At 52.2% G+C, this 15,906-nt stretch overlaps 6 protein-coding genes across 6 annotated transcripts; 4 read left to right on the forward strand and 2 right to left on the reverse strand.

The window, feature by feature from the left end:
* Window positions 1-346: 346 nt before the first annotated feature.
* Window positions 347-2,296, forward strand: GT037_010707 (mic60 pyrtr; the record flags this gene model as incomplete). Its single annotated transcript, XM_038935754.1, has 1 exon — window positions 347-2,296. One exon carries the CDS (start codon window positions 347-349, stop codon window positions 2,294-2,296), a length of 1,950 nt encoding a protein of 649 aa, XP_038781524.1.
* A 627-nt stretch (window positions 2,297-2,923) lies between these two features.
* On the reverse strand, window positions 2,924-4,318 carry GT037_010708 (uncharacterized protein; the record flags this gene model as incomplete). The annotated part of the gene is made up of 1 exon (XM_038935755.1): window positions 2,924-4,318. The coding sequence occupies one exon, from the start codon at window positions 4,316-4,318 to the stop codon at window positions 2,924-2,926; it is 1,395 nt and encodes a 464-aa protein (XP_038781525.1).
* A 1,954-nt stretch (window positions 4,319-6,272) lies between these two features.
* On the forward strand, window positions 6,273-8,171 carry GT037_010709 (tripeptidyl-peptidase 1 precursor; the record flags this gene model as incomplete). Its single annotated transcript, XM_038935756.1, has 2 exons — window positions 6,273-6,489; window positions 6,544-8,171. 2 exons carry the CDS (start codon window positions 6,273-6,275, stop codon window positions 8,169-8,171), a joined length of 1,845 nt encoding a protein of 614 aa, XP_038781526.1.
* A 320-nt stretch (window positions 8,172-8,491) lies between these two features.
* On the reverse strand, window positions 8,492-9,958 carry GT037_010710 (vacuolar h+ ca2+ exchanger; the record flags this gene model as incomplete). The annotated part of the gene is made up of 2 exons (XM_038935757.1): window positions 8,492-9,335; window positions 9,390-9,958. The coding sequence occupies 2 exons, from the start codon at window positions 9,956-9,958 to the stop codon at window positions 8,492-8,494; spliced, it is 1,413 nt and encodes a 470-aa protein (XP_038781527.1).
* A 1,024-nt stretch (window positions 9,959-10,982) lies between these two features.
* On the forward strand, window positions 10,983-12,056 carry GT037_010711 (uncharacterized protein; the record flags this gene model as incomplete). The annotated part of the gene is made up of 2 exons (XM_038935758.1): window positions 10,983-11,308; window positions 11,465-12,056. The coding sequence occupies 2 exons, from the start codon at window positions 10,983-10,985 to the stop codon at window positions 12,054-12,056; spliced, it is 918 nt and encodes a 305-aa protein (XP_038781528.1).
* Window positions 12,057-12,700: 644 nt separating this feature from the next.
* GT037_010712 (uncharacterized protein) lies at window positions 12,701-15,769 on the forward strand (the record flags this gene model as incomplete). The annotated part of the gene is made up of 1 exon (XM_038935759.1): window positions 12,701-15,769. One exon carries the CDS (start codon window positions 12,701-12,703, stop codon window positions 15,767-15,769), a length of 3,069 nt encoding a protein of 1,022 aa, XP_038781529.1.
* Window positions 15,770-15,906: the final 137 nt, after the last annotated feature.

Below are 15,906 nucleotides of genomic sequence, written 5' to 3' on the forward strand. Positions count from 1 at the left end.
AGGTGAGCAGAAGCGACTGGCTGCGGGTGGTTGAGAATGGGGGAAAGTGAAGCTGCAGTTAGTGACTGGTTAGCAGCAGTGACTTGTTAGCAGCGGCAAATTGTTAGCAGCAGCGACTTGTGTGCAGCGAGCAAATGTGGACTTGACACGGCATGTTGTCGACGTTGTGTCGAATTTGGGATGGTGTTGTCGGTGTCGTGGTTGTGTGTGCGCCGAGAGGGAGGTGGGTACACACGGACCACCTGACGTGTGATGTCGGTTGAGCTCCAAATCTTCATGGCCTTGGTCAACATCGACGACCATCACCAACCCCTCAAACATCCACCATCTCCCGGGCCAGCCCACCATGCTGCGCGCCTCTATCCTAAGGGCCCGTCCAGCTGCCCGCCCATTGGTCCGCGCCGCCCGCCCGCAATGGCACGTCGCCCAACGCTTCTACGCAGACGATAAGAAGAACCTGGGCGAGACGGCCGTCCCCAACCCGGCACCCACCACATCGCCCTCCAACCCGGCCCCCGTCGGCGAGGGCTCCATCCAGGCCTCGGACGTGCCCAAAGCACCGCCCGCCCCCGACAGCTCCGTGGCTGCTGCAGCCTCTCGCGATGCGCCCGCCATATCGCCAAAGACAACACCGCCCACCGGCCCCGGATCGTCGAGCATAGCCCCCGACCCAATCCAGCCCAAGCCCAAGAAGAAGCGACGCATCTTCCGCAAGCTCCTTCTCTGGCTCACCGTCCTCTCTGGTCTTGGTTATGCCGGCGGTGTCTGGTACTCGCTCGTCTCGGACAACTTCCACGACTTCTTCACCGAATACATTCCCTATGGAGAGGATGCCGTTGCATACTTTGAGGAGCGCGAGTTCAGGCGACGATTCCCCGGCCGCGCTGGAGAACCGAGACTGCACCCTCAGATCTCGGGCGAGAACAAGGTCACTATCCCTGGACGGAGCGGCTTGACGGCGCGCCCAGCCCAGGAGAACAAGAGCGACCTGGGCTCCAAGGGCCCCCATCTGAGCGCTGTCGACGCCAACAAGAAGCCCGACAACACCGAGTCGAGCGGTCAACAGCCCAAGGTCTCCTCCGGCGCACCTTCACCCGCGCCGTCCAAGACAGAAGAGAAGAAGGCCGCCCCGGTCAAGGAGGTCGTCAAGAAGGAGACTCCAGCCAAGCCCATCTCCCAGCTAGACCACCTCAGCGTCCCCTCCGCCACCGAGCCCGTTGTCCAAGACGTTGTCAAGATCGTCAACGACATCATCACCGTCATCAACGCCGACAACGCCCACGATGGCAAATACAACTCTGCGCTTGACAAGGCCAAGAGCGAGCTCGCAAAGGTCGTTTCTGACATCAACATGATGAAGGAGAGCCTGCAGAAGCAGACCGAAGACAAGGTCGCCGCCGCCCACGCGGAATTCGACCAAGCCGCCAAGGAACTCGTCACACGTCTCGATCACCAAATGCAAGCCCAAGAAGCCCAGTTCAAGGAGGAGTTTGAGAATGAGCGCGAGCGTCTATCACAATCCTACAAAGAGCGTCTCCAGTCTGAATTGCAGGCCGCACAAAAGGTCTACGACCAGAAGCTCAAGAACCAGCTCCTAGAGCAAAGCATCAACATGCAAAAGTCCTTTACCGCAAACGTCCGCGAACGCGTCGAAGCAGAACGTGACGGCCGCCTCGGCAAGCTCAACGAACTCTCGTCGTCTGTCCACGAGCTCGAGAAGTTGACGGGCGAGTGGAACAGCGTCGTCGACGCCAACCTCAAGACGCAGCATCTCGTCGTGGCCGTCGAGGCCGTCAAGTCGGCTCTCGAAACACAAGCCACGCCCAAACCTTTTGTCACGGAACTCGCTGCCCTGAAAGAAATCGCGGCTGATGACCCCGTTGTTAGTGCGGCGATTGCTTCCATCAACCCCGCCGCGTACCAACGCGGTATCCCCAGCTCTGCCCTCCTCATCGACCGCTTCCGCCGCGTTGCACAGGAAGTCAGGAAAGCGGCGCTGCTGCCCGAGGACGCGGGCATGGCGAGCCATCTTGCTAGCTTGGCCATGTCAAAGGTCCTGTTTAAGAAGTCGGGACTGGCGGTTGGTGCGGATGTGGAGGCTGTGCTGAGCAGGACAGAGGTTCTGCTCGAGGAAGGCGATTTGGATGCGGCGGCACGCGAAATGAATGGCTTGCAGGGTTGGGCCAAGGTGCTGAGTAAGGATTGGTTGAGCGAGTGTAGGAGGGTGTTGGAGGTGAAGCAGGCGTTGGATGTTATTGCTACGGAGGCGAGGTTGAATAGCTTGCTTATTGATTAAGAGAGAGAGAGAGAGAGAGAGAGGCTTGATAATGAGCCTTCTTGGTGGTTTAGAGGAGGTGCCGAATCTGGGTTCTTTTATTTGCCCGTCTCCCTCTAGCCCGCCCATTTGGTGGTTTTTGTTTTCCGTAGTCCGATACTATTGTAGTTTTGTAACAATACGAGTATTAGTCTATAGAAGAGCTGTTCTTTTTTCTTCTGCTTTCTTGTTCTTGTTTCTGCTCGGTTAGAGGATGGGCAGTGAGGTGGCATAGACCGATTGTGATTGAATGAAGATTAAACGATGCAACCTAACTATCGTAGAGATTGTTTCTAACGTTATGCTAAGTTTTGGAGTTGAACTTTTGGAATATAGACTTGCTGGTATAGTTGTAAGCCAGGCATTTGATCGCTCTGATTAGTAGATGAGGAAGATTTGCTGTGGTTATAGTGGTTCCCATATGGTGATTAGCATGTAGCGTAGTTGTTGTTATTAATATCGCTGGAGATATATGGTTGTACTCAATTACATAACACTGCATATTGCAGGTCAATCCAAGTAGGGTCAAATTGCTGTAAAGAAGCAAAAGGCAACTGGTATAACTAAGTTGACACTTAGAGCACAGTTGAACTCTCTTGTTAATCAATTTCAAACAATCATAAACTCATACCAATCGTTTCCCCTCTGCTCATAGTATTGTTCAGGTATATCCATAGCACCAAACGCATTTAGCAAACTAACAAAGGGGGACTGCTCATCTTTCGGAAAAGGATTGTCAACTTGGAAGATACCAATTCGACGGTATTGACCTCTTTGAACCCCAGTCAACTGCAGTAGGATCCCTTGGAGTATGAAATGAGATTGTGAGATCCCGAAGACGACAAAGGAATTTTGCTGCTCAGCACTATCCTCGAGTAATACTACTTCGTCAGGCTCATCAAATGACAAATCAGGACATTCAATGTTGATGCCAGACCAAAGCAATCTGAGTGTGCCAGAGCCCCATACCTCATCCCAGTGTCCAAGGTGTGTGACAGCAGCTCTGCATAATGGACCTCGAAAACGGAGATAGCCCTGGGAGCTCGCTGAGACCGCGCCAAACGGGTCCGATTGTGGGAAGGTCTCTATACTGATGAGCTGTGCCAATGAGGTTTCTTCGTAAGGCATTAGAAATGAAACCTTGCCATTGTACGACGCCCACGACCATGAAGGTGCGACGTAAGTCCGTGACCGACTGCCAGGGTTGAAGGGGGTGGCACGCCACGTCAGTTGCAATTCGAAGTCTTGGCTCCAATGGCCTGCGTAGTATTGCATAGCCCTATTGTCCTGACGATGTTCAAACATATATCTTGCGACTCCAGATAATGCTACCAGCTTGTCTGTGGCTACCGACAGCTTTGCGTGGCTGTATAAGCTGACAATGTTGGTCCATGTGCCCAGAAACTCGCGGATGCGACCAGCGCGGCCGTTTCCCGGTGCTACGGGTACAGCTAGATATGTCTTCCTAGAGAAACGGAAGTCTTCAAGCTTTCCTGTAACATCCGTCTCGGATGCCTGACATTCATCGCATTCCCATACTACTTTGTGTTTCAGGAAATGGACAGTGCGTGACGCAAGAAGACGCTCTTGGACGACCCACCCTCTGTCCCCAAGCGGCGCGTGATCGAGCAGGTTTCCGATTGGATAACTCGGCCATAACACAACAGGTTTGCGATGCCAACCTGAGGGTATATGCGTGAGTGGCACCACTAAGGGGTTAACAGATTTCCATGACCGTTGCTGAAAGAGACCTCCCCGAGAATCTCCAGCCGCGTTCGCCCCAATATTGATGAATGAATTCATGTAGACAGACGTCATTCGAGTACACTCGTTGGCCCAGTCAATGTCGTCATCCTGGATAATGCAAAGAGAATCGATCCATATGTACTCTATGCCGAGCGACTTGGTGAGGATGATGGCTTGCTGGAAGGTTGGTGGAAGCTTGTCAACATCAATCCCATCCAGAAATGCTGGCAACGTGCTCCTTTGAAGCTTTACTGGCATATGTTGGCCCCAGCAATGACTGAGAGTCGTGTACCTGGCATCTGCAGGTATTTGAGCAGTCTGGCGGAGATAGGCTTTGGAACTTGGTTTGAAGGGCTGTACTTGCAGCAGTCGAGTAGGAGTTTGGCGAGACCGTTCGGCTCTTCTTTGCGCACATCGCATGTGAGTCGTTTCACATTCTCTCAGCCAGTAACGTATCATGTTGAGAGTCTCAAAAGAGTCTGTAGAGGGCTGCACTCGCTTGAGGAGCCGCGCTGGTAGCCGATACATGAGTAGAGAAGTGCAACAAGGGACAGTCATACGTACTCAATTGATGCTCATCAGTCGGAATCTCACATTTGAATTCGTAGAAACGTTTTTGTCTTAATACCGATGACCTCGGATATGCTTCCTCAATGGATAGGTACGGAGTTATTCCAGAGGAGAGATTGTAGGACCCAACAACAGCCACGAACTGGGGCTCGCCTTCGCTTGCGCGCTCCAGCTCTTCAAGGTACCGACGCTGCTGTTCAGCTGTTATACACAATAAGATCAAGATGCACATATGACAGCCATTCTCTGAAGACTCTTTCAGCTGTTGAATGTTATGAAAGACCATTTTCGCTATTCGACCAGTCTGTTGCCTGGCAACAAAATCGAAAAATGAGCGACACATCTGGCAGCAATCATTCACAGAGCTTGGCACCGAAGGTTGTCGCTGGGCTGAAGCTATTGATTGCATCGTGCTGGGAGGACGCAGCTTGTCTGCGTGTGAAGATCAAGGGTGTCGCATGAATAGGGTATCTTCAGCCCGTGAACAAGCACCAGGCTGGGTGGCGAGGTCATGAGCCCCGCAGTGCCGGTGGCGTCCTTGGCAGTCATGTGACAAGTCGCATCGTTGACATATAGATAGCATGATTTTGTGTGATGGAGTGTAGGATGGAGGTTGAGATGGGAGATCATTGGGCGGTAGTGGAAGGAGGAAGACCACAACCGGTTGGTATGTGATCATTGTCGTTGCCGCGATTACCTCAAGGCGACTTTACAAAGATCGAATGTGGTTGTTTCGTCGCACTCGTCCTGGAATCTTCGGAAGCAAGCATAGTGAGCAACAAGTTTCCAGTGAGGACTACCACACTATAGTATAGACATCAAGAGTTCACATCATTCTTTGTCAGGCTAGACTACCGCGCTGCACTAATCTCCATTGCCCGTGCGCACATGGCAGGAAACAGATTTACACAAGCACCATGATGTCCAATTTACCAATGAAGAGCTCAAAAGACACGTTCTTGGGTCACCGAACCCAGTACAATAGTTCGAAGCCGTCAACCAGGTTCGCGGCGGGGTCGTCGCTGGTAGTCAGTCGAGTCCGGAACAAGGTCCACTTAATCACCTTCCCAAGACCGACTCAAGCTCTACCAAGACCAGCTTGAATGCCGTCAGTTCCACCGACTAGCGGCTTGACTTTGCTTGTTTATCGAGCGGCACGAATGTGTCCAAGTTTTGTAGCTTCCTATTCCGGCGTTAGCGCGGTTACTTCCGAGGCTGTTCCGTTAGCAACACCAACTGACCTGCAATGTTCCAAGCCTTGCCCCCGGCCTCTGCGAACATCGTCATTACCGTTATCATGTCACCACGCCACGAATTGCAGCACGCCATGTGCATGCCCCATGTCGTTTGTACCATCCTGGCAATCTCCAGTTAGCCGCGATGCAGATTGCGCGCTCCCAGGCGATAGGAAAGCAGTTGCGTTCCTTCCGACTATACGGGGATCGACATGCAAGTACTATGCACCTTATTATCAACCTTCCACATGGGGCAGCAGACCCTGGAGTACGCCAAGGTACCAACGAACTTCTGGGTAGTAATGACGCGACGTTAGCCGGTGCTTCACTGAAGCTTAAATAGCTATCAAGACTGCTGGATGCGACGGAGCGCGTCTGCCATCTTGCTCTCAAGACCAGTATTCATTATGCAGATCTTCGCGACTGTTGTGTTGGCCGCTGTTGCCGCGCGTGATGCGTTGGCTTCTCCTATCCAGGCTCGAAGCCCGTATGTTGTCAAGGAGACGCATTATGCGCCCAGGGAATGGACCAAGCTCGAGAGGGCACATGGTGGCAAGACTATCCAGCTGCAGATCGGTCTTAAGCAAGGTCGATTCGAGGAGCTTGACCGCCATCTTCGTGAAGGTATGTTTGCTGCAATTGAAATCCGGGTACCTTTGAGTAGCTGACATGGCATAGTCTCCGACCCAGACCACAAGCGCTACGGTCAGCATCTGAGCGCCGATGAGGTTGACGAGCTGGTTGCGCCTAGCTCCGAGACTCACGACCTGGTGCACGAGTGGCTCCGCGAAAGCGGTATCGACACCGACAATGTGGGCTACAGCTCAGCCAAGGATTGGGTCATTGTCCATCTTCCCATTGAGATGGTCGAGAGCCTTCTCGACACCGAGTACCACACCTACAAGCACAAGGATGGCTCCATTGTTGCGCGTACAACTGCCTGGTCTCTGCCCCGCCACCTGCACGCTCACATCGACACCATCCAGCCTACCACATCCTTCTTCCGCGTTGCCCCCAATGAGGCGACGTTTGTCGATGAGGCAGTCGAGGTGCCCGCGAGCTATCACACACCCCAGAACTCCTCCATCTCTGCTGTCTGCAACGTGACATCCGTCACCCCGGAATGCTTCCAGACTCTCTACAAGACCAAATGGTACCACACCAAAGCCAGCCGCAAGAACAGCGTCGGCTTCACAAACTACCTCGGCGAGATCCCCATTCGACCCGACACCAAGATGTTCCTGGAGAAATACCGCCCAGAAGCCGTATCCCAAGCCTACGCCTTCAAGCAAATCTCTATCGACAACGGCCCCACTCAAGACGGTCCTCTGACCTACAACCAGTCCACCGTCGAGGGCATCAGCCGCGAGGCCAACCTCGATGTTCAAGCCATCTCGGGCATCAGCTGGAAAACACCTATCACCTCCTTCTCCACCGGCGGCTCACCTCCCTTCACACCCGATGTCTCCACTCCCACAAACACCAACGAGCCCTACCTAGTGTGGGTGAACTGGCTGCTCTCCCAGCACTCCATCCCCCGCATCATCTCCACCTCGTACGGCGACTCGGAGCAGACCGTGCCCAAGAGCTACGCCGAGCGTGTCTGCAAGCAATTCGCTCAAGTAGGTGCCAGAGGCACAACCCTCTTCTTCTCCTCCGGCGACCGCGGTCTCGGCGGCACAGATACCTGCTACACAAACGACGGCCGCAACAAGTACCAATTCCTGCCCAACTTCCCCGCCTCGTGCCCCTACGTCACAACTGTCGGTGCGACCATGAACTTTGAGCCCGAGGAATCGGCTTACCGCCCAAGTCGCAACACGTCTGCTGGTTTCCGCGACCTCTACTCCAGCGGCAGTGGCTTTAGCAACTACTTCCCTCGCCCTTGGTACCAAGACAGCGTCGTGCCACAGTACGTTGACTCGCTCGGCGATACCTACGAGGGTCTGTACAACAAGACGGGCCGCGGATACCCTGATCTGGCTGCCCAAGGTCTGTACTTTGCCTACTTCTGGAATGGCACTGAAGGCACCATTTCTGGTACTTCGGCGTCTTGCCCATTGACTGCTGGTATCTTCGCCCTGGTCAACGATGCGCTGTTGGCCAGTGGCAAGCCCGCCCTAGGTTTCTTGAACCCTTGGTTGTACAAGAAGGGGTACAAGGGACTTACTGATATTACCAAGGGCTTCAGCTATGGATGCAACGTTCAAGGTTTCCCCGTTACGGAAGGCTGGGATCCGATTACTGGGTTTGGAACGCCCGATTTCCCTAAACTGGTCAAGCTGGCTGGCGCACATGTGCACTGATTGATGAGTTGAGATTGTACGGCGGATCATGATGGATGGTGTGGCTTATTGTTACAGAATAGGTTATACAATGTTATAATCATGATGACTCGTTACGATGTGCGTTAATAAGTGTACATGAATCGTGATCGTATAGTCCCTCCTCGTGTGCTAGACATTGCAAATCGCCCAGTGGCAATCAGCATATTTAAGAGCCAGACCGCGTTAGAGCTAAATATTGAGGTAGCTAACATGACCAAAGTCGACATGGGCTGGTTGCAATTCCGTCAGACACGGCGTCGCTACCTCGACCAATAGATCTCACTCTCTCCCTGCCCCCACTACTCCGCACCATTCGAAGTAGCGACATCAGGGTTAGGATAGTACCACGCAGCCACAGCCACAATGACATAAACAATGATAAGCATAGCGCCCTCAAGGTAGTTCGACTCGCCGTCCCTAAGGAAGTTACCCACCACAACAATAGCCAGCACCAGCAAGACAATCATGAAGATCTCAAAGTTGAGGTCCATATCCTTACCCATGATCCAGCCAACAATAACCACCAGCGGAGCGTTGAAGAGAGCAGTCTGGATAGACGGACCGATGCAGTGGAAGAGGGCAAAGTTGATCTGACCATCCCACGCTTCGTCAATAGCAGTCAGATGCTCAGCCGCCTTTTCGACAAGCGGCAGCATGATGAGGCCGAGGAACTGGTCTGGAACCCCAGATTCAACAACATCTTCGATGCGCTCGACGAGGAAGACGGCGAGGAGCGTGACGATAGCGAGGGACAGGACAAGCGCAACCATGCACTCTGTAAAAGTAAACTTCGGCTTGGCAAGATCCTCGTGGTGGTCCAGATCAGCATGTTCGTCCGCCTCGAGAACTTCGTCGAAGAGCGAGTGCTGGGAGCGTGCATTGTACCAGATGAAGATGCAAAAGGCGATGATGAGGAGGATGGAAGTCACCTGACTGATCCTGAGGACGTTGTGCTGCAGGATCTTTTCCGTAAACTCGTGGTGCTTTGATGCGTGAGCGACCGCAGAGCCCTTGAGCGCGGAGTAGTAGGCTGATGGGATGAGCAGACCGAATCCGGCTACGAGGAGCAGACCGGATCCGACTTCGCTGACGGAAGCGTGGAATTTCTGGCTCATCTGGCGGAGGCCGCCGACGAAGAAGCAGCTAGCATCCAAGTCAGTATAACGCGCACACTTGAACTTGTCGTGGAGTACTCACAGTCCAAGACAAAGCAGCAAGTTTGTCAGTATAGATCCCAGGATCGCCGCCTGGATGACCGGAATGAGGTTTCCATGCTCGCTCGAACCATCCCTAGAATGATGTTTGGCAATCAAAATGATGAATAGGATGATTTCCACAATACTTCCGAATGCAGTCTCGATCAGAATTCCGCTGACCTTTGGCATCTTCCTTGCAAACTCTTGGCCCGCGAAACCCAGGAGATTGGCTACGGGCACCATGGCGATGTAGCTGGTCGCGAAGATGGCAATGGGCATTGACGGAGCAGCAAAGTGCAGCACAATGGCTACGATGACAAAGGGCCAGAGGAGGTTGGTGTACTTTGCTGCATTGCTGCCGGAGCGCCAGGCTACGTTGATGAAGTGGGATGGGTGGAAGCCCTTACGGCCGGACTCGCCATCGGGGTGGATGTGCGAGGGGATGATGTTGTGGAGGAGCGGGGTGGATTCATTGTGGTTATTATTGCGGTTGTTCTGCCCATTCACATGGTCGTACAAGACGCGTGAGACGTTGTGCGAATTGTCGTGGCCGTGGCGGTTGGAAGACATGGTTGCGAGATTCCGGGTAACCGGGAGTGAAGGGCGCTGTGGTTGGTGGGGAATGGAGAAGCTACCCTGGAACGGCGGGCAGCTCTTGAGTGGCCCGCTGCAACGCTGGACGGGAAGCAAGGCTTGTCTTGCTGGTCAATTTGGCTCGCGAGCACGATGCGAGATGCGATGAAACTTCTTCCTGCGCAGAGCAGTTGGGATGGAAGAGTTGAGGTGAGAGCTGGAGGTTTTTGCGGAGGGCGGTGACGCGCTGCGAGACTGCCCAGACGCGGCTGGGGCTGGGCGTTGCCGAAAAACAAGGCAGGATCGTCGAGGTTTGCCAGCGAAGCAGCTTCTTGCATCTCGCAACATCGTCAAACATCACGAAAAATACTGTTTCGCGTTGCGAAATCGACCAGGGCTGGTATCTGCTCTCTTCCGGCGCTCGCGATGCATAGCAGTGGGAGTTGATGGAACGCAATGGCTCTGGACACTTACGGCTGGCGAATGAGCTGTGTACGAAAACAACGACCATCAGCAACTTCGCCTTGGTTGCTTCAAGTTGCTTTGAATCCCTCGGTGAACGACATGTTGCGCGATATACCGGAAATCCAAGAGCGCGGTCCTGAATGAGTTCCTCCATGGAGTTGACTAGAGAGTGTCTACGCGCGAACCAAGCCCGCCAAAGATCATGTTCCATCCAAGGTCGACGCAGCTGACATGACCACGAAGAGACGAAAGTTTCTCTTCCAGATTTGCATGGTATTATCTTTGCTCAAATCAAATGCGCCTCCACGAGCATTCGAGGTGCGGATGATGAGCTCAACCATAGGACTCTGGTGGGCCGTGGTCCATCCCCATTCAACGTCCAATGAGACGAATTTCCATACTAATACTAGAATCTTGGTAGAGATATGAAGACTGTATACCTGTTCGACAGCCTCACATCACTTTTAGGTCTTTACATATTGCATCAGAGGTGCCACCGAGATACTGTGTGGTCTTCTCAACGTCGTAGCGACCCTACAGGAATAATCCAGCCATCATGCCTATGCCGACCGCTTCAAGGCCGAACGGAAGCTGCACCAAAATTCCTGAACATACGCCGCTGCCAGTGGAGACACCTCCGACCGATACGAAGCGCGGTACATGCCGGCTGCACTTCCTTGAGAGCGAAGAGCAAGACTCATTAGACTACCCCAGGTACAAGATTGCGATTCAGTTCGAACTCTTTACCGCTGTTCGATCATGTCCGCTATGCGATGCCGAACTAATCCATTACGGCATGATCGCCCGCGTCGAGCATCTTCTGGCCCAGGCTTGCAAGGCCGAGGGCAATGTGACCGCCTTGAGAAAACGCTATGATTACGCGTACGAACCGTTCGAGAGACTTGAAGAGTTAGAAGAAGACGTAGCTGGCGTTATGGAAGATTTCAGGAACGAAACGAACAACTTATCCCAGCCGACTAACGATTACCTGTTCAATCAACTGCACAAAGTGCTCAACAAGAACAAGATCTGAGGCAGGGACTTGAACTATCTTGAACAACTCCTTCTGGACGGTCATGTTATTCCTGAAGCCATACATATATGGTATACATTCAAGCTCGACTGGGCTCAAGAGGACTTCGCGGCCCGAAGTAAGATGCTAGGCAAGCAACTCGATCCTCTTATCGATGAGCTACACGAACTTGAGTACGCCCTCCAGGATCTATTTGCAGACTTTCACGAATTTGACGGATTTTCAAACCAGGAGATTGCTTCGGAAGTACAAAACGTGTTTGGGTCCACCGCTCTTTTGGACGAAGTCCTCGAAGAGCCGGAGGAATGGAGTTGTTGTCAAGATGATACAGGGCTGAAGATTGAATGCGCCGAGATACAATCTAATTGGTTGCACAGAACCATTGATTGGTTTCAACGCGGACTGAGCAGTCTTGGAGATTCGGGTCGTGTAGAGCGGGAAGAAGACACGGCCGACGTGTATACTGCGGTCAAGAATACGTCTGAGGTGGTTCATGATCGGGCGGAAGTGGAGGAATTTGCAGATAGCGAAGGTGTGATGGATAGTGACTATGGGGATGAAGACGCGATGGATTTTGATGTACTAGATTCGCCTTAGGGCTGCTGATGTCCGTGGGTATGAGCAAGGCAATGCCCTCGAGCGCCTCGACATCTGCGATCTGAAGGAGAATTCTGGTAGCATCAAAGATCAGTAGATAATCGGAGTCGCAGTAACCATACAAGGAATCAGGCTGCCAACAAGGCCGAAAGAAGGCAGATCCGTTCCCTCTCCCGAATATGCCTTATGGCTAGACGCATGCAACTAGTCGTCATTCATTGGCTCTTGTTGGTCCAGCTGGACATGCATGCTGGTTTTTAGCGAAGGTGCAGTCGCATGGAGGCTGGCTGGGGTTGGCAAACGAAAGTTGTGATTGGGAGAGCAATGGAGAGTTGTGCTCAGCCACCACCACACAGACCAGGGCACGGAAAGAAGGATTACCATCCCCCGTGAACATAAACAACCCGTCGTCGCCACCCTCAACCGATAAACTGACTCTCTCATTAACACACACTCTTTCAAACCATTGAGTAATGTGCTTCTACGATCAACACCGTTTCAAATGCGGGGATTGGAAATGGGGGCACTTCCGCCAACATTGCGCAAAAGAGTTAAGGATTGGAGAAACATGTGGGATGAAGTTAATTATGCAGACCATTCAGGTGGATGCGCGTTGCAAACTGTGTGAGAAAGTCGATACCAAGATGCGACGCCGTGCTGCCGAGGTTGAAAAGGTCAGACAATTACAGAAGCAGGGAGCGAAGCCTGCTTTCCTCAGTATCGGCGGATCACCCACTGCCAGCCAAGGCCTCGACTATGGAATAACTTATTGGGACCTCGAACGAAGGTCACAAGCTGGAGGCCAAGACTTCGGATCAGGTTCTACAACTATGCTTGGAACCATGTGCGGATCAAGTTCTACACCCATGCTTGGAACTATGTGGGGATTAACTGCAGATGCGATCCAAGTCGCGAAGTACGCAGATCACAAGCTACGCGCAAGGAGCTTACATGGAACAAAGACGTCGTCCGGGCATAACGGAGAGCTGCCACACTCGGCCGTAGCTTTCGTTACTCCCCTGGGTTTCATACAACAATTTGCCCGCACTATCTATAAGCATGCCGGCGCTCATCAGTGGGCCGGAATCATAATGGCGCGATACTCTCCGACAAGCGTCAGGAACAGCCTCGAAATCCTTCTCATGGACTGCTGTAGTAGGCTGAACAACAAATTCGCTACAGGGATTACGTCTTTTACTGACGCCAACTGGAGAAACATGGAACTTGTCCTAATGGGAACATCTCTGGTAGAGGAATTCAGGATTGAGATCGTGGTGACCCTTTGTTCAATTCTATCTTCTGATCACAGCTCAGACCATCCTTCCCTACGAGAGATTCGCCCCGACTGGTCTGATCAGACGCAGGAGTTCAAGCTTCACCAGAAGCGGCTTGAGCTCAATCAGGCGCCAATCACGCTACCGAGCGACTGGATCGAATCCTCAGAATTTTGCAACAAGGACGCAGCTAGTGCAGTGATTGAGGCAATGATATCCGAGCCAAGATCAACGGATATATTAAAGCGCTTCGCGCTAGACGTCCGCCGTGAGCTTTATGATGATGACAGTATCGCAATGCGCAACATCGAGACGATAGTGTCAGAGACAAAATACCGCTCCACACTACATGGTTACGAAGCTACATTTCAAATGCGCTGGTCGATTGAGAAGTTCATGCAGGATCAATACAGAGAAGACATACCCAGGTTCGGGTCAGTCTTGACTCTTACCGGTTCCGCGCTATATGCACAAGCCTCGACATGTGCCAACTATATCGAGATGACATGGCCCTCTACTGGAACGTTCTTTTTGGAGCTTCTTGATGCCATTCACGCTTCTATGGTGGCATCGGATACAGCAAGACCAGTTCAAATTGACCTAGAAAGTGATCGGGGCCTCTCCATCAACTTCAATGTCATCTACGAACCCGATCTCGATCCCTTCGCCACCTTTTTGGCGCATGCTACCGAAAGAAGCCTGCTTGTAGAGTTTGCTCAGCAACTATCTTGGTTTAGCTCTGCATTCACGACATCGCCGTCCAAAAAGCAACTGGCTTATTCAAGCCCGTCACTTGCTCAGATGCGTGAAGGTGTTTTCGAGATCACAATCAATTGCGAATTGATCGATGAATCTGAGAAGGCATGCTGGATGCCTCTTTTTGATGGTGCATGTATCGTTTCCGGGTTTCCTATATCCGAAAGAGCTGACGAAGTTGGTCTTGAAGCATCGTTAGAGCTTCTAGCGGGGCTCTCAGGCGCTCGACACGTATTTGAGTATGATGGAGGCTTAGTGATGAAGGGCTTCTCACACATCTTTGTCCCAGTTCGGCGGCAACTCGATCGGGTTCAATGGCACGCCGTCTCTAGTCCCGATCAAGAGACACCGCTATCGTATCAGGACGGTATTTCGCGCTGTGCTTCGCGTGCCATGCTCGAAGAAGTTAATCTGCAGGACCTTGCATCACTACGAGCCATCGTTGGATGGTGCTCGGAGGCAACTATTTGCCTTGGTTCTAGCCACGCGAATTACGAGAACATCGACTACACCAAAACCGAGGAAGCTAATTCAGGGCCGAGGTGTACGGGAGGATCTCTCGGCTTCCAGCAGTTTGGAGTCGCGGCGTTGGATGTCAGATTTGGTCTCAAGGATGGAAAGAGTCACTTCCACAGAAGCGGTCCTTATCAGAGGATCATTCAATTCGCGGAAGGTAGCCCAATAGTACTCCATGACGTTGACGGGAAACAATCGTGGCTTGTCCCTGCAACTAACGTCATGTTGCACATAGTCCAGCACCGTCATCGGTTGGAACCTTTCCAGGCGAACGGAAAGACAATCAGTCTCGATACGAACATTGTATCAGGGTCGTCGGCTAAAGAAATATTGTTGAACAATCGGACTATAGTTCTGTTCGAGGACGATAAGCATACCTTTATGGACGAAATACTGGACATTTGGTCGCTTCTAGATTTTCTCCTCGCTCAAAATATCAACCGTCAACGTGAGACACCTGGAGTTTGTATGCCAAGCTCAGTTCACGAGAGCATATATGGGTTCGAGTTCAAATCCATAGTCCACCAAGATGCGCTCTATAAGCTCAAGAAAACGACTGTTAGGAGGAATCATGGCGGATGGATCAAGCTTATCGAAGACATCGACGCCTTGGTTCTATTTGCTAATGGTTTCGGAGACGTCATCCTACCAGCAGGTGGATCTGACAACCTTTTGTGTCATAAGTGGAGAAGAGTACCAGATGGGCAGGACTATTTGACTACAACCACAGATGTGCTGCAACGACTATTTGACAAGGCTGGGAGTAGGCTGGATCGGAAATACCTTACCACCAAAAATAAGCTTCGGTGGCATCAGGGAAGCTCCACCTTGTTCAATGCATGCCGAGATGTGGCTCTTTGCGATTGTACCCGCCTGCAACAGCTCTTCCCAGAATCAGCATTCAGAAGCATTCAACCCCCCACTTCTATAGCCAGTAAAGGAGCCGTAATCTTCGGACGTCCTAGTCTTCGTCCAGCGCCGTCGCGTCTCACAGAACCACAGATCCCCAGTAGCTTGTATAGTCTGCCGAACATCCCAATTACGACAAGTGTCATTCTTCAGCATGACAGCCCCATCGATGAAGCCATGGAAAAGATCAGACGGTTGGATATCGAGATCCATGAGTTGAGCTGCGAGCGCAAGCGACGACTGCACACCATTCATTGAGTCGCCCTTGGAGGCTTTGAGGCATATTCTCTATGATCGATGAAAGCGGCTTGGTATTGGAGGACTGCAACGCCAAGTCATTGTTGAAGATTCATGAGTATGCACGGTAGTACCAGGTATACTGCACGGAAAGTCGC

Source organism: Alternaria burnsii (assembly GCF_013036055.1).
Source record: "Alternaria burnsii strain CBS107.38 chromosome Unknown 733, whole genome shotgun sequence".
Taxonomy (NCBI): domain Eukaryota; kingdom Fungi; phylum Ascomycota; class Dothideomycetes; order Pleosporales; family Pleosporaceae; genus Alternaria; species Alternaria burnsii.